The sequence below is a fragment of the Camelus bactrianus genome, chromosome 3 (assembly GCF_048773025.1).
Source record: "Camelus bactrianus isolate YW-2024 breed Bactrian camel chromosome 3, ASM4877302v1, whole genome shotgun sequence".
Taxonomy (NCBI): domain Eukaryota; kingdom Metazoa; phylum Chordata; class Mammalia; order Artiodactyla; family Camelidae; genus Camelus; species Camelus bactrianus.
Window position 1 is genome coordinate 116,377,305 of NC_133541.1, and position 22,458 is coordinate 116,399,762.

The 22,458-nt window shown below is 45.6% G+C and overlaps 2 protein-coding genes across 5 annotated transcripts in view; both read right to left on the minus strand.

The window, feature by feature from the left end:
• The window catches only part of LOC105067789 (germinal center-associated signaling and motility-like protein), a 44,005-nt gene extending 23,071 nt beyond the window's left edge, over nt 1–20,934 (minus strand). The window contains exons 1-2 of one of the 4 annotated variants that reach the window (XM_074361069.1): nt 20,589–20,934; nt 7,808–7,871 (exon numbers count right to left, since the gene is read on the minus strand). In XM_074361069.1, the coding sequence (XP_074217170.1) occupies nt 7,808–7,824 (17 nt within the window). In that variant the 5' untranslated portion in view covers nt 7,825–7,871; nt 20,589–20,934. Of the gene's footprint in view, nt 1–7,807; nt 7,872–16,684; nt 16,761–20,588 lie in introns of those variants that run through there. The other 3 variants (XM_074361066.1, XM_074361065.1, XM_074361068.1) reach the window with 3 other exon arrangements.
• On the minus strand, nt 295–16,759 carry PGBD2 (piggyBac transposable element derived 2). The gene is made up of 3 exons (XM_045523483.2): nt 16,685–16,759; nt 7,808–7,871; nt 295–5,553 (listed from the first exon to the last, which is right to left on the minus strand). Exons 2-3 carry the CDS (start codon nt 7,822–7,824, stop codon nt 3,798–3,800), a joined length of 1,773 nt encoding a protein of 590 aa, XP_045379439.1. The 5' UTR covers nt 7,825–7,871; nt 16,685–16,759; the 3' UTR covers nt 295–3,797.
• Nucleotides 20,935–22,458: the final 1,524 nt, after the last annotated feature.

Genomic DNA, 22,458 nt, shown 5'->3' on the forward strand with positions numbered 1-22,458 from the left:
TGTATATCAAAGTCACATTGAGTTATCACCTCACACCTGTTAGAATGGCTGTTATCAAAAACATATATATATAAATAAATCTATACACACATACACACACACACGGCAGGTGTTGGTAATGGTGTGGAGAAATTGGAACCTTTGTGCATCGTTGGTAGGTAGCCAAATGGTGCAGGTACTATGGAAAATTGTATAAAGACTCTTCAAAAAATTAAAAACATAATAACCATATGATCCAGTATATACCCTGCTTCTGGATATACATCAAGAAATCAAAATCAGGATCTCAAAGAGGTATCTTCACTCTTAAGTTTATTGTAGCGTCTTTCACAATAGCCAAAATATAGAAACAACACAAATGTGTACTCATAGATGAATGGATAAAGAAAACCTGGCATATGCATACAATTGAATATTATTCATCCATAAAAAAGAAAGTACTCTACCATTTACAACAACATGGGTGAAACTTGAGGCTATTATGCTTAGGTGAAATTAGCCAGTCACAGAAGGACAAATAATGCATAATTTCAATTTACATGTGGAATTGAAAATAGACAAACTCATAGGCACAGAAAGTAGAGTGGTTGCTGCGAAGGGCTGGGGAGAGGAGTAAATGGGGCGTTGTTCAATGGATATAAAGTTTGGCTATGCTACGTAAGTTTCAGAGATCTGTAGTAAACATAGCACCTATAGTCAATAATAAGGTACTGTGCACTTTAAAATATGTTAAGATACAATAAACCTCCTAGAAGAAAATGTAGGCAAGACATTATCTGACATACATCTCAAAAATGCTCTCCTAGGGCAGTCTACTCAAGCAATAGAAATAAAAGCAAGAATAAACAAATGGGACCTAATGAAACAGAAGCTTCTACACAGCAAAGGAAACCATAAGAAAAACAAAATGACAACCTACAGAATGGGAGAAAATTCTTGCAAGTGAAACTGACAAAGGCTCGATCTCCAGAAAATATAAGCAGCTCATATGACTTAATAAGAGAAAAACAAACAACCAAATTCAGTAATGAGCAAAAGACCTAAACAAGCAATTCTCCAAGAAGACATACTAATTGTTCAATAGGCACATGAGAAAATGCTCAATATCACTAATTATCAGAGAAATTCAAATCAAAACTACAATGAGGTATCACCTCACACCAGTCAGAATGGCCATCATTCAAAAGTCCACAAATGATAAATGCTGGAGAGGCTGTGGAGAAAAGGGAACCCTCCTACACTGCTGGTGGGAATGCATTTTGGTGCAGCCACTGTGGAAAACAGTATGGGGATTCCTCAAAAGACTAGGAATAGACTTACCATGTGACCCAGTAATCCCGCTCCTGGGCATATATCCAGAAGGAACCCTACTTCAGGATGACACCTGCACCCCAATGTTCATAGCAGCACTATTTACAATAGCCAAGACATGGAAACAACCTAAATGTCCATCAACAGCTGACTGGATAAAGAAGTGGTATATGTACACAATGGAATACTATTCAGTCATAAAAACCAACAACATCATGCCATTTGCAGCAACATGGATGTTCCTGGAGAATGTCATTCTAAGTGAAGTAAGCCAGAAAGAGAAAGAAAAATACCATATGAGATCACTCATATGTGGAATTAAAAAAAAGAATAAAAAGTAAGTTCAAAACAGAAACAGACTCATAGACATAGAATAGAAACTTGTGGTTGCCAAGGAGCCGGGGGGTGGGAAGAGACAAAGTGGGATTTCAAAATGTAGAATAGATAAACAAGATTATAGTGTGTAGCACAGGGAAATATATACAAGATCTTATGGTAGCTCACAGAGAAAAAAATGTGACAATGAATATATACATGCTCATGTATAACTGAAAAATTGTGCTCTACACTGGAATTTGACACAACATTGTAAAATGGTTATAACTCAACAAAAAAAGTTAAGAAAAAAAACACAGAGAAGAAAATACAAGGAAATTGTATTTGAACTTATCAGAAATCTAAGAGAGCATGTTGAGTGTCATCTCTTTATTTGGGAAGGAACTTTACAACAGCACACATATGAATGGAGCACATCAATGTATTTGATTGTGAAGAACTGTGAAATTGACATGTTATCAAAGGTGAAGTGCAAAGAAATTGAGAAGATGTATTCCAAATTATTACATTTTTGGTATAATATCCTCAGTGTAAAGACATCTCATAAACACATAGATGGCAAGGGTAAAATGTGTAATAAATATGTGTAATGCCCTAAAATTACCACTGGGGTGTTTGCCAAATAGCAGTATTTTATTTCCATCCTTCCTTCTGTATTTATTAATTAGGTCCCTACTGAAGGGAGGACCTATGCCTTCCCCACCCTCTTTAATTTATTTAGATCACTATGGACTAAATATTTGCTTTTCTGTGGGTGTGAGCAATTTTTAAGAGTTAGGATGGACTCTTAAATTGCCTTCAGAAAGGCTGTGCAGAGTCACACTCCCTCAGATATTCCAAGAGTCTGCCGCCTTTCTACACTCACAGCAGTGTAATTATGTACAAATAAACAAATTCAGTGTAATTATGTACAAATAAACAAATTCATTTCTTTAATAAAAGATACCTAGCAATTGCTTATCTTTGCATTTTATGGCCACCAGAGTGAAGTCTCGTCCATTTCTTCACTGTTCATTCGTTTTTTTCTTCCATTACTTCACTGTTCATTCATTTTTCATCTTTCTTCACATTTCTTTACCCTTACACATTTTACCCTTGCCATCTATGTGTTTATGATATGAGATTCTTTACACTGAGGATATTATACCAAAAATGTAATAATTTGGAATACATCTTCTCAATTTCTTTGCACTTTACCTTTGATAACAGATGTCAATTCAGTTCTTCACAATCAAATACATTGATGTGCTCCATTCATATGTGTGCTGTTGTAAAGTTCCTTCCCAAATAAAGAGATGACACTCAACATGCTCTCTTAGATTTCTGATAAGTTCAAATTTTTACATGTATTTCTTTAATTCTTCTGGAATATATTCCACTAGCTTCTCCAACATAAACTTTTTCTGTTTCAATATTTTCCTCCAAAGTTCAGGAATTTTTAAAGACAGAATTTAAATCATTGGGGAAATATATAATAAAACTTTTAGTAAAATGATGCCGACAGTCCATTTGGGGGAAAAAAAACTTCCTACCTCACATTATTTATAAAAACGATTCCACTTGGATATACACGTATTAGGAAAATACTTTTTATCAAGAAAATACGAACTCTACAAATCTAGCCATCTGGATAAATACATGACAGATCATCTTCTCTATCTCTGGACAGTTTCCATTAGATTAAAGTGAAATAAATATGATTAAGATATCCTTCATCATACTGACACATTTATATACCATTGCCTAAACGTTAGATTACAATTGACAGCATACACTATGAAAGTTTCTCTGAAGTTTTGGATTACATTTACTTGTTCTTACCGGGACTCAGCTATACTCCAAAGCAAAGTTTTTATATGAATAAAAAGGGGGCCTGTAAATTGAAATAAGTAACAGTATAAAATACATATCCATAAATATTTACAATTACTAATATAAATATTAATTTATAGTACATGTAGACACAACAGACAATGAAACGGTAAACTGTAATGAAGACGGGGAAACATACAAAACCAAATCATCAAGGATTCGGGTCTTTTTTTTTTTTTCCAACACAAAGTACAAGTGCTGCAAGTGCTGCATGTCATCAGCTGTAAACATCTCAGCATAAGGCAGACCTGCGGGGGGGGGGGGCTGTGGGGCACGCCTCACCGGATGTGGTACGCCCTGAAGCACTTGGCATGCACGCCCTTCTGGCACTTCTCACAGCGGGTGTTGGTCTGCGAGTGGCAGAGGGCACAGCGGGTCCTCTTATCCTGGTGGATGATCCAGTGCCCAATCATGTCGAAGCGGCTCTCGGTTTCCAGCCTCCGGCTTCGCCTCCCCTGGGACGACGTGTCCGCGTTGCTCTCCAGGTACACACAGGCCACGTACCTCCGGAAGGCCAGGAGGTCCACCTGGGCATCTCGGCAGCATATCCGGTGCAGCTGCCACGCGTTGTTAAGAGCGGCGTCGATGACATAGCCAATGAAACTCGAGTACCACTTCATACCCCGGATCTTCACCTTATACTTGGCGATGTTCTGGTCCATCCGGCCGACACCCCCCACCTTCTCCTGGTACAGCCTCACCAGGGACGGCTGGTGGACCTGGGACTGCGTTCTGGCCGCCCCCGAGTGATGGCTGCTCAGCCCCACCGGCTCTATGCCCACCGCGTTGGAGCAGATGTTGACCACGCGGCTGTCATGCCAGCGGCAGACAATGATCTCCTCGCTCTCATCCACTTTGTAATCAAACGAACCCCTCTTCAACTTCTTCAGTTCCTTGGGATCTTTAAGGGGACATCGCTCGGTTCTGTACTCACGGACAGTTCCTGTCGCCTTCACTCCTTTCTTCCTCAAAATGGACATCAGTTTGACACTTGTAAAAACCTTGTCCAAAAATATGTGGTACGGCAGACAGCCACGTGCCTGAAGCGCATCTACAAATTTGACCACCATGCTGCCTCCCAGGTCCAGGCCCCTGCCGGGCTTCGTGAACAGCGTGCCCTGCGAGGGCTCGAACCACACCAGGTAGCCTCTGCTGGTCGTCCCACACCAGATCTTGTAGCCCAGGCGCACAGGCTTCCCTGCGGGCAGCTGCTTGGATCCCCGGTGTCCGAAGTACTCACACGTGGACTCGCCGAAGCTGTAGAACTCTTCCAAGGGCGCGTGCTTCTGGAAATTGCGGTTCATCCGGACGATGAGAGGCCTGACCTTGGCAAACCGGTCACTTTCATCCAGCCCGTTATTATCTGCAAAATGCAGGTATGAGAAGATCAGCTCAAACCGGTCCCTCCGGATTGCATCAGCCACGAGATGGTGATGGGAATCAGGAGACGTTTCCCAAAACATCCTTCTCCTTGGGTAGGAGATGTACCCGCTCAAGATCAAAATGCCCAGAACACACTTCAACTCCTGGGCCGTGAGACCCAGGCTGACATTTTTCTGACAAGCATAACGATTGGTTTCATCAACAATAAAATTAATTGTGCCTTCATCAAAAAACAATTCAAAGAGGCCCACAGGACTCAGCTCCTGGCTTCTGAGATCTTCCATATGAGGATCTGATGCTGTCCAGCTGCTGAAGTCCGGCCGGATGTCTCTTTTGGTCCAAATGCGCTGAGGCTCCACTCCTGCCCTCCGCTTCTTCCTGGCTGGCTGCAGGTCCTCCTCATCCTCGCTGGGGCCAGAGTCCTCGGGCACAACAAAGGCGTGCAGCACGCTGCCGGGCAGGTGGGTTCCTCGCCGGCCATCTTCATCGCCCGAGTCCTCATCAGTGAAGTCCCCTGCAGCGTTACTGGGTGGTGCGATGAAGATCTCCTCCCTGCCGTGGCCAGATTCGTCTTCCTCCAGGGCATTCAGAACCTCGAGCAACTTCATGGACTTGAGCTTTGAGCCAGCACCTCTCCCAGGAGTGAGGCTGCTGCAGTGACAGGAAACAGAATGAAGAGAGGCCACGCAGGAAAGCCGGTGCTTTAGCAGAAAACCCCGTTAAAGCACTGCTCACAGTGAAGACTCCTGCTGCAATGGCACCTCGGACCGGGCACTGCCAGGCACAGCGCCAGATAAGTGAATTTTCCAGACAAACACAGATTACCGCTTTAAGCGCAAAAGTATTTCAATGACAAGAGGCATTCTAAAGAGGTATTCCATAACCCCTTTCCTTCTTAAATAAAATGTTCCGTATAGAGGACACCCTCTGGTGATGAATCTGGGCCACTGTCATCACCTGCAACTGGAAACCTGGGCCACTGAAGTCCCCTAATGTCCCCTGACCCAGTGGCCCCAGATACTCTACTTTCAGACTTTTGCCGTATCTATGTCTTCCCTTTCTCTTATTCATTTGGCAAAGTTTCCTTACTTCCCAAATTCTCACACTCTCCCTGCTTGAACATTCAACCACCCAAATTCAGGAGCTAAACCAATTCCGACAGATTTTCACAAGGCTCTCTCAATATCTGACACACTACTGCATACTAACTGCAGTTCACAAGCCAAACAGATTTGGAAACATGGAAACCCCTGCCCTTCTACCTCTCCCTGACCATGTGGGAACCAATGAATGGCAAGAGATACTTGTATTTGAGGAGCGCCAACCATGAGCAGGCGCTGAGGGGCTGGCAATGGGCACACTCCACCCCCGACCTGCAGAGCACTTGTTTCCAGATGGAGGAGGCAGATGACAAATCAACAAACACACAGCTACACTACCTGGTAGTGATGAGGGCCATTCTGAAGAAGGGAGAGGGAGTGCAGCAAAGGAATAGGGCTGGGGGGTGCTACACAGGTGACGCGGGAAGGCTCACAGGTCAGGCGGCCTGGAGAGGTGAAGGAGTGAGCCTTGCAGACAGCTGGAGACAGCATGTCCCAGGAAGAGAGAAAGAAAGCACGTGCAAGGCCCTGCGGTTGAAGGGACGTGATGTCTGTGAACAGCGAGATCAGTGAGGCTGCAGACGCAGTGAGGGGAGGAGAGCAGAACAGAGGTGGTCGGGTCCAAAGTCAAGGCCCCAAAGGGCTCCAGGCGCCTTGATCAGGACCTCGAGTTCTGCTTAGCTATCACAGGAAACCCACGAGGAGGGTGAAGCATGGCAGTGAGGGGCAGATACATGACTCTAGCTATGAGAACAGACCAGACTTGGGGAAGTGGGCAATCCTGCTGCCCTATACCCTGGCCTCTGCGTGAGCGAAGCCCCGCCCTGGATGAAGGATGCAGGCTTTTCCACGAAGGCTATTTCTCTGCAGACCTACCCTTAGACTCCGGAGTTTAGGCTGCGTTAAGAAATTCACTCACTCCAACCTTACTTCCAACCTTACTTCCAGGGCACTGAATCCGCCAGCCCCTATGCTGGAGGCTAGGGTGCAAGAGGTCTGCCCTCTGGGGAGGTGAGGTATGCCTCAAGCTCTCCACGGGCCGGCCAGGAAGGAAGACCAGACTTCAAAGGAGAGGAACCCTGAGAAGCCCTTCCTTCCCACGGACCTCGAACTGAGACACGTTCTCAAAGGGCATCAGTCATCTCCCCGCCTCGCACGGCCTCCCCTGGTTTGTAGTGGCAGATCCAGGCCTGCCAGGCACATAGTCTTTGCCGGTCTCGCCATCCGAGCTGCTGCTCACCAGGTCTCCGAACACTTTCTGCACATGGCTGTTCAAACCCTTGCAGTGGGAGAGCCCGCAGGAACTGAGGCAGCCCCAAGGACAACCACCTTCCACGATGACAGATGAACAAAGTAAATCACATTTTTAGATCCAGTGCGGAACCAGATCTACACAACCGTACCCGTACCACACCATACACACTCCTTTGTCTGTCTTTCCTCCAATCTTTCTCTTTCTTCTCCCTCCTTGGCGCTTCACAAATGCCAGCTGCTTAGGGAGACCAGCAGGACTAAGAGCTGAAAATGTCACAGACGGAGCCTTTCAAAAGCAAAGGCGTAAACACAGCTGACCCTTGAATAACATGAGTCTGAACTGCCTGAATCCACTTAAATGCGGATTTTTTTCAATAAATACATGCGAGAACGCTACATGATCTTCAGTTGGTTGGAACTCCTGGTGCAGAGGGCCCGACTCTAAAGTTATACCCAGATTTCCAACTGCACGGGGCTCAGCACCCTTAACCCCCATGTGCTCAAGAGTGAGCTGTCCTTGCAGAAAGCCGTTCGCCAGATACGACTCCTACCTTGAAGATGAAGCCATGATATACTGGGAACACGAGGCTGTCTTCACTCACAGGGTCTAAAAACCTGTAAGACAACAGAAGGCAGTTTTCAGAAATTATATCTTAATTAGCAAGGCAATGGGATCTATTCTACCATTTAAGGGGAAAAAACCGTCTCAGGTTCACTACCAACCAGAAGGAAATGGACAAGTACACACAGGAAGTGGTGTCCAGCTGGCCGGCTCTTCAGAGGGAAAAGAACGAGGCTCCCCATCTCACACTACACAACAAGACACACAGCAAAATACGTTCTGCGGCAGGGTTTCCCGTAGTCAGAAGAACTGGCATTTGGGGCTGGATGAAGTCTTGGTTGTAGGGGACCTGTCTTACGTATTACGTGATATTTAACAGGATCCCGGGCCTCCATCTACTAGATACACCACCACTCCCCTCACTGTGAAAAGCAAAAAGGTTTCTACAGTCTAGACATTGCCAGGTGCCCCCTGGTGGGGAAGGTGGGAGGAGAAATCTCTCCTGGTTGAAAACTGTCCTCCGTCAGTGCTGCCAACAGAACTTGCCAAAGCGACAGAAATGTTTTCTATCAGTGCTGTCCAGCATGGCAGCCATGAGCCACACGTGGGTGCTAGGCACTGGCTGGTATGACTGAAAAACTGAATTTTTAATTTAAAATTACATGAAATAGTTTTAATTTAAACAGTCATGTGTGGACAGTAGCTACTGTATTAGACAGTGAAGTCCTAGATGTATTCAGCACTAATCAGAAAAAAGCAAAACATTTAAACTTGTAAGTATATTAATGACTGTAGCATAGGATTACCTTTCTTATAAAAAACGCAGAAACTTACAGAATGGATAATTTTAACCACACCAAACTTGCAACACACCTGTGGTAGGCAGCATCTAAGATGGTCCCCAAAGATCCCTACCTGACAGCATTCACACCCTTATGTAATTTTCTGCCCTTGAGTGGGCTGGACCTTGTGACTTACTTCCAACAAATAGAATACGGCAAAAGTGATAGGATGTCTCTTCTGAGATTAGACTATAAATGAACCATCTATGCACACTGTCTCTCTTGCTCTCTCACTCACTGACTCCAAAGGAAGACAGCTACAATGTTTCTGAGCTAGCTGAGGAAACGGCCCACGGGGCAAGGAACTGAGGGAGGGCTCTGGCCAACAACCAGAGGGGACTAAGCCCTCAGTCCACTGACCCACAAGGAACTGTATCACGAGGAACACCCCCGCCCAGTCAAGCTTTCAGATGAGGCCACAGACCCTGCTGACAGTTTGCAACCTCATAGAAGACCCCAGGCCAACCGGAACTCAGCTAAGTCACACTTGGATTCCCAACTGGCAGAAACGAGATTAAAAAACGTTTGTCATTTTTAAGCTTCTAAGCTGTGGGTTAATTTGTGATGCAGTAATAAATGACTAATATAACATCTTACAACAAAGCACAGAAAACTAACGCCAAAGCTGCAGTCTGTCAGAAGTTACTCACGATGTATACAAGCAGCAAAGAACCAATATCCAGAACACATAAAAAAATCTCCCATAAAACAATGAGAAAAAGGTAACTCTAATAAGTGAGTTTGTTCATTAGCCAGCTTTCATCCTGAGCTCTCATGAACCCAGGTGATATTGAGGTGATTCTGAGGGCTGCGTGTAATCTAGAGACCAGAAACAGGACCACTTAAAGGGCTAATGGAGGACTGAATAGAGGCACTGCCAAAGCGCTGTACCCCGGGAATGCAGACGAATGATAAATAACCCCATTGTGCAGAAGTGGCCAGAAAAGTGAACATGCTTGATTTAAACTTAACACTTCATGAGTGAAGAATCTCCCAAGAATCTAACCATGAAGGTTTATAAGGCCAATTCACATCTCTCATTGATCCCAACAACCTCAAGTGAAAATTTTAACTGCAAATGACATTCACTGGTAGTGCCCCCTGTCAGGGGTGGGGGGAGGTAGAGATAAACAAAATCCCTCAGAAGGAATATATTCCAACAAAGACATCAAAGAACTCTACTGATAACAGTTCCAAAGGACATGAACTTGGTCGGGGGCGGGGGGGGGGGGGGGGGGGGCGGCGGCGGCTGGGGAAAGAAAGGTCACAAAATAAACAAGGGAACAAATAAACAAGGGAACAAAGCACCATGAGTGGGAACCAGCAGAAGCAACGGACAGGAGAATCAGATCCACAGATCCAGATCCTGTAACCACGAGAAAGAGAACATAAAATACATGTATTTTATAAATTACAAGCAACAATATGAACAAAAAAACAATAAATTTGAAAAGAAAATCTTCAAGTACAGTTAAAGGGAACCAAAGAAAAATTTTAAAATAAAGAAAAAAATAAGAACCAAATAAAAGTTTAAAAAGAAAAAAAATAAAACGGAAAGACCCCCCCCAATTAATATAAAAAATACCAAAATACCAAATAGCCAATATAAGGCAAATTTTAAAAAGAACAAAACACCAAAACAACATCAACAAACCAAAATCAAATATAAATTTAAGAACACATAATAACAACTTAATGAGTCAAAAACAAGAGTGATGTCAACGAAATGAGAGGACTAGAAACTCTCACTCCCAACAGAAACACTGAAAAAACAACCAGAAGTTGTCTGAACCAACTTTGTAGGAGTTTTGAAAACAGTTAAAGGTGTGAAGCGGCTGGCCCTCTCTAGAGTCATAAAACCCCCACCCCTGGGCACTCTGTGTGCCTGGGGCCTATGGACATCTTAACCCGGACTCCCCACTGCTGGACCCTTCACATCCCTGCATTTCTGCAAGCTACAAAACAGCTTCTCTTGATGTGATGTGCGTTTACCCTAACAAAGCTAAACTGCTCCAAGAAATAATTCATCTCACAATAGCTTAGGTGGCCGGGCCTCACATCCTGCCCTTATCAGAGTTGTAAATCCTATTATTCAGAATAGCCCCTGACAGATCTTAAAACCAATCCGGCACCTGTGCACAAACCAATCATGCAGCCCCCTACTCCTGGTGTTCACAGCCCCCGCCCCCCAAATAAAAGACCCTGTGTGGCCACCCTCAACACTCGTGGTCACCCTCGGCGCTCACGCAGGCACCTCTTGCCTGTGTGGCCCACTGTTGCCTATAGCAACGTAACTTAAATTTTCCTAAAGTCTCCTTGGCCTCTGGTAGATTCTTTTACCAACCCGCATCACCAGCCAGTGGTCACGTTGTGCCCACAATGTAAGGTTTAAAGAAACCAAGTGAGACAGGAGGGAAGGGGGCAGGGCACAGCCACTCAAGGAATGACAGCAATTTAACACCAAAATGGTGGAAGATTCAAATCCCAGTTGGCCTTGAGGATTAAGAGGTTTGACTTCTAGGAGACCCTGAGCTTCATTATATGCTCATTGTAACAGTGTGATCAAATAACATGCCCGCAGGCGCCATGACAGCCCCAAGGCTAACTGCAAAAGGCCAAAGAATGGGCGGTGGCCCCATCCCTGGGAATCCCAGCCCCTTCCCCAGGGCAGTTGGAATGGTCCCACCTGTAGGCGTGTGAAGGTACTGAGCCCATAAAAACTGACATCACCATGCCTAGTGGCCCTTTTTTGAACCCTCCTCTTTGGAGATGAAGTGCGTGCCTACTTTTACTTTAACCTGAGCACCCAATTCCCACACCCCGTTCCTTGCCTTACACTCAATGCAGTATGCATCTCTCTAAAGAAATCCACCTTTACTCAACGGTGGCTCGCACCTGAATTCTTTCCTGCGTGAAGCCAAGGACCCACACCTGGCGGGGCACGTCCCAGGGGCTCAACCGAGACCTGACACACGGCCCTCCTCACGCCCCACATCCATTTTCCTGCATCAAAGGCAGATAATCAATAAAGACATTTTGGCCCTGCCTTGACTGGGCACCTAACTGTATCCCTGCCCACTGCTAAACGCAGCTGTGAACCTGCCTCACCAGGGAACCTAACAACAGCACACAGGAAGCTGGGTAGCCCACTCCATTGCCCCACTCACAGGGGCACTTGAGCAGAGAGCACAGCCCATGACTCTCTCTACCTGCATCACGAAACTAGCCACTCTATCTCACGAGCTATTTCATTGTGCAAACAAATGAGCTGTGCTGGTCTCAGCACCTATTCCGCTGCCTCATCCAGGCAGCAAAGCTAATTAATTCCTAGCACTGCCTACCGCTGAGGACACTACCCAGTCCCAGCCATCAAAGAGGACTTACCAGGAAACCCAGCCACCCCAGAACCCATGTCACAGCCTTGCTTGGGCAGGGAACCAGGCCAGTAGGCCTATCCAAGTGTTTTCAGCCAGGGTTGAGCCAAGTGACCCTCGCCCTTCTGTCACTTATTAACTTAATCTGCCTACCCACTGCCCCAGGCGTCCGCTGGTGTGGTTTCTCATTGTATTCTCTGCCTTCTGGCTTTTTATTTCTCGAAACTGAGGTAAACAGAGCAGACTTGTATGGGACCCCTAAATGTTGGGGGACCAGCAGGAGGTCCCTTTGCTCCACCTAACCTTTAGCAGGGCTGTATTAAAACCTTTGTTTTAATCCCATCAATGTCCATTTTATTCATCCCATTTCTTAGTAACTATCTAAAGATTTCTACCTGCTGAAGTAAGTCCTATTGACTCTTCCCTTCCTGTTTCCCTCTTTGTTTCACCCCTATCAGTATTTGCTTTATTCACTTTATTTCCTAATAATCATATAAAAACGTCCACCCCAAGTCCAGTCTCTTGCTTCTTTCCTCTGCCTTTCCTCATTCTCTTGTCCCAGGAAACAAGGGCAGGCAGGCGGAGAGCCAGGGAGCCAGGGGCCAATGGAAAACCCAAGCCAATATAGAACCAAGCAGGGATTCCATTGAAAAAAGGAGGAGAGTTCATGGCATTCTGCGTACTCACGCTTCTCGCCCAACTCAGTGCAGTCAGGTGCAACCGGGAGAAAACCCTGCATGTGGGGGCTCCTCCCTTGAGATGGAAACAAGTGAGCTATGTGCCCAACATCTGGTTTGCCTGGAGGCTGCGGGGAGGACAGACCTGTGTCTCTGCAGACCTGGGGCACTACCGGGCATGGCAGCAGAGTTTGGAAGACCCTGAAAACGTAGGCAGGTGTCACAGTACAGCAGCTCCAGAGTCTGCAATTCAGGAGGTAGATGCCAGGGAGAGCAAGAAATGACAAGCTCTTGAGAAGAAGGACAGACAGGCAGCGTATGGAAATGGAGACACTTAAAAGCACACACACGGGTCTAGAGAAGAGTCCTCACTACAAAAGGATGGAGAGGTCCCAAAGTTCCAGTGGGGTGACTGGTGAAGATATTCCTCTGAACAAACCTGGTCCATAAAGACCAGGTAAGGAGACTGTTTTTGGAAAAATCTCAACAACAGATCACAAAGCAGACAAAGAAACAAAGAAACATGGCCCAATCAAAGGAACAAAGTAAAACTCCAGAATGCACCCTAAAAGAAAAGCAGATTGCTGAATTTCTTAATGAAGAATTCAAAACAATTTCTTAAAAGTATTCGGTGAGCTAAAAGAGAAGACAAATAAGACAACTGAACAAAATCAGGAAATGCATAAACAAAATGAAAGTATCAACAGATAGAAACTGAAAAAAATTGTGGAACTGAAAAATACGATAAATGAGCCAAACTTACCCCGATTCTAGAGCCAGGGAAACACTAGAAGAAAACTAAAGACCAACAGCCTTGATGAATATGGATACAAAAAGCCTCAATAAAACACTAGCAAACTGAATTCAACAGCACATTAAAAAGATTATGCATCACAACAAAGTGGGATTTCTGGAATGCAAGAATAGTTCAATGTATAAACTTCAACCAATTAAAAGGTAGAAATCGACCATATGTTCATATTAATTGATGAAGAAAATGTATTTACCAAGATTCAACAGTCTTTCATGATAAAAAACACTTAATAACTAGGAAGAGAAGGAAACCATCTCAACATAACAAAGGCCATGCATGAAAAAAATCACAGCTAACGTCACATAAAATAGTGGAAGACTGAAAGCTTTTCCTCTAAACACAGGATGAAGACAAGGATGCCCACTCTGGCCATCCTATTCAACACAGTACTAGAAGTCCCAGCCAGAGCAATTATGCAAGAAAAAGAAATAAAAGGCATCCAAATTGAGAATGAAGGAATAGAATTACCTTGTTTGCAGATGACACGATCTTACATGTAAGGAATTCCTAAGGAGTTTTTTTTAATCTGTTAGAACAAATAAGCAAATTCAGCAAAGTTGGAGGAATCAAAATCAACACACTAAAATCAGCTGCATTTTCTATACATTACCAATGACCACTCTGAAATGGAAATTAGGTAAACAACTCCATCTACTACAGCATTAAAAAGAACAAAACATTCAGGAACAATCCTAACCAAGGAGGTGAAGAGTTGTACACTGACAGCTATAATAAACCATTGATGAAAACAACTTTTAAAGAACACCAAAAAAAATGGAAAGACATCTTATGCTCATAGACTGGAAGATTTAATATTGATAATATGTTAAAACTATCTAAAATGACCTACAGATTCAATGCAATCTCTATCAAAACCCCAATGGCATTTTTTGCAGAAATAGAAAAATCCATTCAAAAATTCATATGGAATATCAAGGAACCTCAAATGGCCAAAACAATTTTGAAAAAGAAGAACAAAGTTGGAAGACTTAAACTTCCTCATTTCAATACATATTACAAAGCTACCACAATCAAAAGAGTGTGGTACTGGCATAAATGCAGACATATGGATCAATGAATCAGAATACAGAGCCATAAATAAACTCTCATGTATTCAGTCAGGTAATCTTCAAAAACAGTGCTAAGAACACTTGATAGGGAAAGGATGGTCTCTAAAAAATGGTGTTGGAAAAACTGGATATCCATGTAAAAGGATAAAGTTGGAGCCTTATCTCATACCGTATACAAAAATTAACTCAAAATGTATCAAAGACCTAAACTTAAGAGGTAGAATTACAGAACTCTTAGGAGAAAACATAGGGGAAAAGATTCGTGACATTGAATCAGGCAATGATTTCTTGACTATGACACCAAAAGCAAATAGAGACAAATAGGACCACATCAAACTTAAAGGTTCATCAAAGGATTCAATCAACAAAGTAAAGAGGCAACAAATGGGATAGGAGAAAATATTTGCAAAACATGTATCTTAAAAGGAGTTAATATCAATAATGTATAAAGAACTCTTATATCTTCACAATAACAAAAAGTAACTCAATTTTAAAAAAGGACAAAAAATATGAACAGACATTTCTCCAAAGAAGATATATAAATGGCCATTATATGGATATGAAAAGATGCTCAACATCACAAATCATTAGAGAGATGCAAACCTTACCATAATGGGGTATCACCACATGCCCACTAGGATAACCACTATCATGAAAACAGAAAATAACAAATGCTGGTAAGGATGTGGAGAAACTGGAACCCTTGTGCACTGCTGATGGGAATGCATAATGGTGAAACCACTATGTCAAACAGTATGGTGGTTCCTCCAAAACTTAAACATAGAACTACCATAGGATCCAGCAATCCCACTTCTGGGCATTTAACCAAAAGAACTGAAAGCTGAGTCTCAAAGGGACACCCAGGTTCACAGCAGCACCATTCACAAAAGCCAAGAGATAAGAGCAACTCAAAATGTCCACCTACAGATAGATAAATGGATCAAGAGGTGGTGTATACCTACAACAGAACATTATTCGGCCTTAAAAGGAAGGAAATCTTGTCACATGTTACAACTTGAGGATGAAACTTGCAGCATATTACGCTAAGTGAAATAAACCAGTCACAAAAAGACAAATACTGTGCCATTCCACTTAAATGGATATTTAAAGTATTTAAATTCATAGAAACAGGAAGAAGAATGGTGGTTACCAGGGGTGGGTGGACAGGAAAATGGAAAGTTGACGTCTAATGGGTATAGCCTCAGTTTTGTTAATAAATACAGAAGTTCTGAAGATTGCACAACAATGTGAATTAACACCACTGAAATGTGCATTTAAAAGTGGTTAAGGTGGTAGATTTTATTTCATGTGTTTTTTACAATCAAAAACAACAAATAAGATTAAAACAAAGTCTTTTCAGAGGTAATGAGGTAACTTCACAGGAAAAAAGGTATGACTCATCAAAACTATAATAATTTTAAACTTTATGCATCTACTAATATAACTTCAAAATATAATAAAAATTAATATAATCATAGAAATTGACAAATGCATCATAATAGTAAGAGATTTCAACACAGTAACTGGTCAAGCAGATAAAATTACTGAGCCTTGAATAGCAGAGCTGACACGTTTGATCTATCCTAGGAAAAGAGAGACAGGGAGTGACCCTAGCAAGATAGTGGAACAAAAAGTCCCCAGTCTGCATCTCCCTACACAAACAATGATTTGGCTGGCAACCACAGACAAAAGTGCCTTTGTGGAAGTTTTGGGATCCAGGTAGGAGGTTACAAAAAACAAATGAACCCTCAGACCAAGGACAACTGCTTTGAAAAGGCAGGCTTGCAGCCTGGTGGCAAGCTCACATGGTTCTGCCAGCAAACTGAAAGCAGCCCCAACCTCCTATGAACTCAGCTCCAGGCCTCCCTGGCCATGGTCCTGCAACCAGTCCCATCTGACAAGGGACTCAGGAGAAGTCACACCATCCAAGCCTCTAGTAACAGGCCCACCAGCCTTGGACCAGACTTCAGATCCTGAAGCAACCCAGTGACCAGGCTCTAGCTCTGCTCTCGGTCCTGCTCACCCAGGGACCCAGCAACACCCATCCCATCTGGGCCCCTGGTAGCAGGTATGTTACCCTCACTGAGACCTGGTTTCAGTGCTGCTCCAGTGTGGTCTCCTCGGAGGCAGTCCTGTCTGCCTGGGGATCCAGCAGGAAGCACACCTACCTGTAAAAAGCATTAACCATAAATAAAGTAAGTTCTTCCCCGTTTAAACCAAGAACTTCTCTGTTCATCAGAATAAACTCATGAACTGGAGAAGTTACCTACAACAAATATAAAGGGTTAGTGTCTTGGAGATGAGAAGGGTCTAGTGCATATAAAGAAATCCCAGATACAAGTAAGAAAAGCACAAATAAAACAACTGGAAAACAGGCAAAATGATATCAGGAGGCATTTCTCAAAGGAAATAAAAAAGCAGACAGACGCGAAAAGATGCTCAATCTCATTGCTATTCAGGATACGAAAATTCCACAGTGAGACATCATTCCACATATACCAAGCTGGCAAAAATCTGAAAGGCAGCGATGATCAAGTGCTGAAAAGGACAATGCGTAATTCAAGAGGCCATGTACTGCTGAAAGGGTGTAAACAGCCCGTTAGTATCTACTGAAGTTCAACGTGCACAAACCCACCCAGCCAGCCAGCAGTCCACCCCAGGTATCGACCCTAGAGCAGGGTTTCTCTGTCTCAGCACTGGCATTTGGAGCCAGACAATTGTTTGGTGTGTGGGAGGGTGGGAGTCGGTGGGAAAGCTGTCCTGAGCATTCATTGCAGGGAGCTGAGCAGCACGCCAGGTCTCCACCCACCAGAGACAGTTGCACATCACCTCACAGGTCCGACAGCCAAAAGCATCTCCCTTTCTTCCCTTCCCGCAACTCAGCCTCCTCACCCTGCAGAACTCCTGCACGGTGCACCAGACAGGACAATGGTGCCCACTGCAGCACGATCTATTTACAGCAGCAAAGACCAGAAACAGCCCAAACAGCTCTCAACAGAAGGGATGCAGCAGACCACCACAGAAAAAGGGAACGAGGAACTTCAGCCACACACAACACTGAGTGAATCTCAAACAAAAGACAGTGAGCCAAAGCTTTCTCAAAATATTAGTAGTAACTATTACTTTGATTCCTCATGCTTTCTTCCCTTATAATTCAAATCCCCAGATAGTTCCTTGTAAAAATATATAATGAATTTTTCTCTTACAATTTACTTGATACTTCTCTTTATAGGTATAGTTTCGTCCTAATATTCCTGAGGTCATAGGACATAGGGCAGTACACAAGTCCTAAAAAGCATTGTAATAAGAATGTTTCTTGATGACTCGTAGATTCTAAGGCTTAAGTTTAGATTACTGGATAATACTCTGAACTCTATTTGGCAAAATATGGTCTTTAAAAAGTCTTAATCATACTGAAATCATACTGGAATAAGGTAAAATGTAACCTGGAATACATACATATAAGTCTGGAATATAAATAAAAGAAAACTTAACTTGGAAATTATTCTTGGAAAATAAAATATAGTTTTAAAGGAGTAAAAATTTAAAAAAAAAAGACACTGAGCCAAAAAAAAAAAAAAAAGAAAGAAAGAAAGAAAGAAAACTTGCTACATGATTTCATTTTATAAGAACCAAAAAGTTAAAACAATCTGGAGACACGTACACACGTAAAACTACAAAGAACAGTAAGGACATGATTAAGAGGTACTTCAGGACAGTAGTTAATATGAAAAGACACATTGGGGCGGACACCCAAGGGATTTCTAAGGTTTTGGCAAGGCTCGATTTCTTAAACTGAATGGAATACTTGAAGTTCTTTCATGATTCTTTAAATCGTTCCTGCACATTTTATGTATTTTTGAATGCATATTTTGCACACTCATACATGCACACACAAATGTACACGTGCCCACACATAAGCAAATGCTATCACTGACACATGCAGTGCCCTTCAGGAAGACCGCTGTCTGCAGGGACGAGCGGCAGGCAGAAGGCATTCACCTGAGGGGGTCCCTGAGCACACGTTATCTTTTGTAACTAGAGGGAGAAACTTAGAATATAGTCATCTCCCAACTCAGCAGCCTGTGTCCATCATGAAGAATCTCTTTGTAGAATCCTTGTGAAATCAGGTACCTGAATTTTCTCAAAGCCCAGCCAGCCTGCATCCCAGCTTGCCAATGCCCTCTGACCACCCGCCCCGCCTCTCGTCCAGTCCATGTTGTATTTATGAGAAAAGCTCACTGCCCAACCAGACCACTGGCCCCAGGCATCCAGGAAACAAGTCCCCACAGGTATTCAATGTATCTATGCAGGATGCAACCACAGCCTGTACAGGGCTCCCGCCTCCCCTCCCGTCTGACCTCCCTTGGTGCTCCCACAGGCTGGCTGCAGGTGCCAGGGGCATGAGATGTGGGAGAAAGACTGTGGTCCTGCAACGCTCCAAACTCCCATTCACACATACGCAGTCTGATAAAAATGCGGACGATGGTTCTCTGGAGCTGCAAAGGTCGACCCCACAAGAAAAATTGTTTTCCCAGAGAATGTCTAAAATAACTGTTCCTGAAGCTGCAAGTAACCCTATCACTTTAGATTATTTACTATTAATTTACATCAAGTTTTTAAAAATACAAAAAAAAAAACCACACGCAAAACAAAAGCTTCCCCTCTACAAAACCAAATTTCTCTCAGATCTCAAAGTTAATAACAAAATACCTTTCTGTTCAAAAGTTCTACATTTATATCTAAAATGTGTGAGATATATACACATGAATCATGTAAGATGTCCTAAACCATGTAAGATAGTCAATTTTGAAATCCAGAAATACAAGGAAATGATTTAAAACCTTAACGAAAATGTTACCAAAATGTAGCCAATGCTTGGAAATTACCTTCAGTCATCTCATCCTTAACAAACATTGACTGGCACCTGCCAGACATGCATCCAGACCATGGCAGTGCGCCCTGATTTCAGCTGTTTCAAGAGAATAGGAACCAATAGGCGCAATAAAAGTTCACAATCTCTAATTGTTTCATAGACAATTACAGTCCACCTAAGGCGTACAAGCTAATTTTTGTGCATTGAAGGCAACCAAGAATTACTTGGGAGAAACCATGTTTAATGCCCCCTCAAATTAAGGCAAACACATGCCTGGACATAAAGGGAGCGTGTGATCGAGATTAGTATAGAAGCTCCTAACTTCCTGCAGAGAGACCTGTTTGCAAGAGTAGATGAATTAAAAATTAATTCTGTTTTTGAATCTCTTTCTACAGCAAGACTGAGAATTTGGAGAAAATACTTCCAGCTTTAACAACTCACTTTGGGACTTGCAGTTACTTTTGACTTTATGATATGACATGCTCTGACAAGGGGCCCGGCACCTCCACTGAAGAAAGTGGCCCCCCTCCCCCAGGCCGTGCAGATTCCGAAGTGTTCTCTTTATGGTCCAGGGGTCGGAGCAGATGGGGCTGGTCACAAGTGATCCGGTGCAGCTGCAGGCACTAAAGGGCTATGCCTGCAAGGATTCCCCCGCCCGAAAAGAAAAGCATGACTGCCTTTCTTTTTTACCTTCAAGACATAACTTTATGATTAAAGGAAAAGCCTCCATAAAGCCTATGTTTCTGAAGGGGTAACATCAAAAGAATTATGTATGTTTCCTAAAGAAAAAACAAAAAACCCTAGGTAGGACAAAGTTAAAAGAAGTGTGTAAAGGTGTTATCGCGCTATTTATCCTGAAAGAGACGCGCCGCCTCCAGACACGGGAAGCACAGCCCTACCACCTGCCTGTGTCCCCAGCCCCGCAGGGCCACGCCGCCCAGGAAGGACCGCAGCTCCGCGCCCGGTCCCCGGAGCCCCCGCCATGGGACCCAGGCCACACCCCGGGCGCGGCGGGTCACGCGAGCCACCAGGGCGGGGGATAGGCGCCGGCGGCGGCGGTGGTGGCGCCCGCCGCCCCGCTCGGCCCGAGCCCACCCCGCCCCCGGCCGCGACTCACCTCCCGTCGCTGTGGAAGGGGAGGCCCGGCTCGTCGCGGGTGGGCGCGGGGCGAGCACCTGGCGGCCCCTCGCGGCCCTGCGGCGGCCTCGCAGTCCGGGAAAGGGCTGGGGCACGCCCGCTCCTCCAGGCCTGCGTCCCCGCCCCGCTGCGGCTGAAGCCTCCGCGGTGCGGCTTCGCTCCGCCAGCCCCGCTCACTGCCCCCCGCGGGGACGCGCGCTACGGCGCGCGAGCGGGGACAAGCCTCCCCCAAGGCGCTCCGGCCGGGCCGCGGGCGGGGGGCGGGCGCGCGGCGCTGCGGGGAGGGCACACGAGGCTGCGGCGGGCGCCCCAGCCCGGGACCCGCCTCCTGGAGGCTGTGGCGGACTCTGCGTCCCCGGGGCGCCGCGGTACCGGGGGGGTCCCCTCCGCAGAGGATACACCGGCCAGAGGGCGGCCTTGAGAATGGATAGGGTACAAGCGCCAGCACCCCGCCTCCCGGCACATCGCCCACCCTCCCCAACCCTGGGCAAAGCCCCTTCCTCAACTGTCAAGGTCGGCCGGCCGGGATTCCCAAGGAGACAAAGTGCATGTGCTCCCACCTCCCCCCACCCCCGCCATCCGCAGAGAACACGCTACAGTGGTGGACACATTTCCGAACTGCTGGGGGCTGGGCACCCGGGCGCCCTCAGGCCCCAGAGAGTCAGGGCAGTGGGGTGGCCCTTACCTCATCCAAGTCAGCGATGGTCTCATTCAGGGGGCGCAGACACTGCATCCCCACGTTGCTGTCATCCAGCTGGATGTAGAAGTCATTGAACTTGGGGATGGAGGTGAGCATGACCCCCACCTGCGAGCAGGACTGGCAGTAGAGGACCTGGGAGTCAGAGGTCAAGTCAGCCACCAAGGCCAAAGCAGTAACCAGAGCAGCATTCAGGGCTGGTGCTGGGGACAGGCCCCACCGGGAGCCCCTGCCAGGGCGGCCAGGATGGGCTGGGAACCAGCGCCACACAAGGTGGGGGCTTGGAGCATCCAGGCTGCTGCTAGGGCATCCAGCTCACAGGTGAGAGCAGAGGCCCCTGTTGGGTGGGGGGAGGCACCCAGGAGGTACGCACTGTTCTAGGAAAATGAACCTCTCTGGACACCCCCGGGCCCAGGATAAGAAATGAGCCCTGGAGCTACTTCAGGCCAGAGCTGGTCCAGCTAAGCCTTGGTGTTTGTGCCTTTAGGACCTTAAAACCCAGCCTGAGCCTCTTTATTTTTGAGTCAGCTTTTCTAAGCCTGCGCTGTGCTGCTGGGCTGGTTTTGGAGCTTTACCTCCAGGTCATGGCCCCAGATCTCACTGAGCACGGAGGAGGGAATGAACCACCAGCCCTGCAGCCAGGCGGGCAGGGCCAGGCCAGCCACACAAACTCAGCCAAGAGGGGGTGCCACCCAGGACAAGCCGGCCTTGAAACAGCGCTTTCCCCCTTGTGGTTTCCTGAAGCCTGATCTCCTGCCTTGTGGGGCTGGTGACTGTTACGCTTTCTTCCAGGATCAAAGGGGAGGACACAGTAGTTCTGGGCACCTGTCAAGCCCACGTCCCAGAAGCCTCTGATGGCCCAGCCTCTGCCCTCCCCTTGGGGATGGGCAGAGGGGGCCTCCCATTCTTGGTGCAGTTGAGGGCTTGGAAATGGCCACCCTCTGCGATGTTAGGCAGTGGGGAGGGTCCCTCTGGGTCGGACCTCCAGCTGCAGCCCTGCAGCACCCACCAGACCAGCTCAGCTTGGAGGAGCACCCTGCTGTGTCTCAGGGCCTGGGAAGCAGCTGCCATGAGGGCCACACGCTCACCGTGTTCCGGGGGCTGGACATGAGGAAGTGCTGGGTGACGTGGGCCGGCAGGAGGTTGAAGAGGA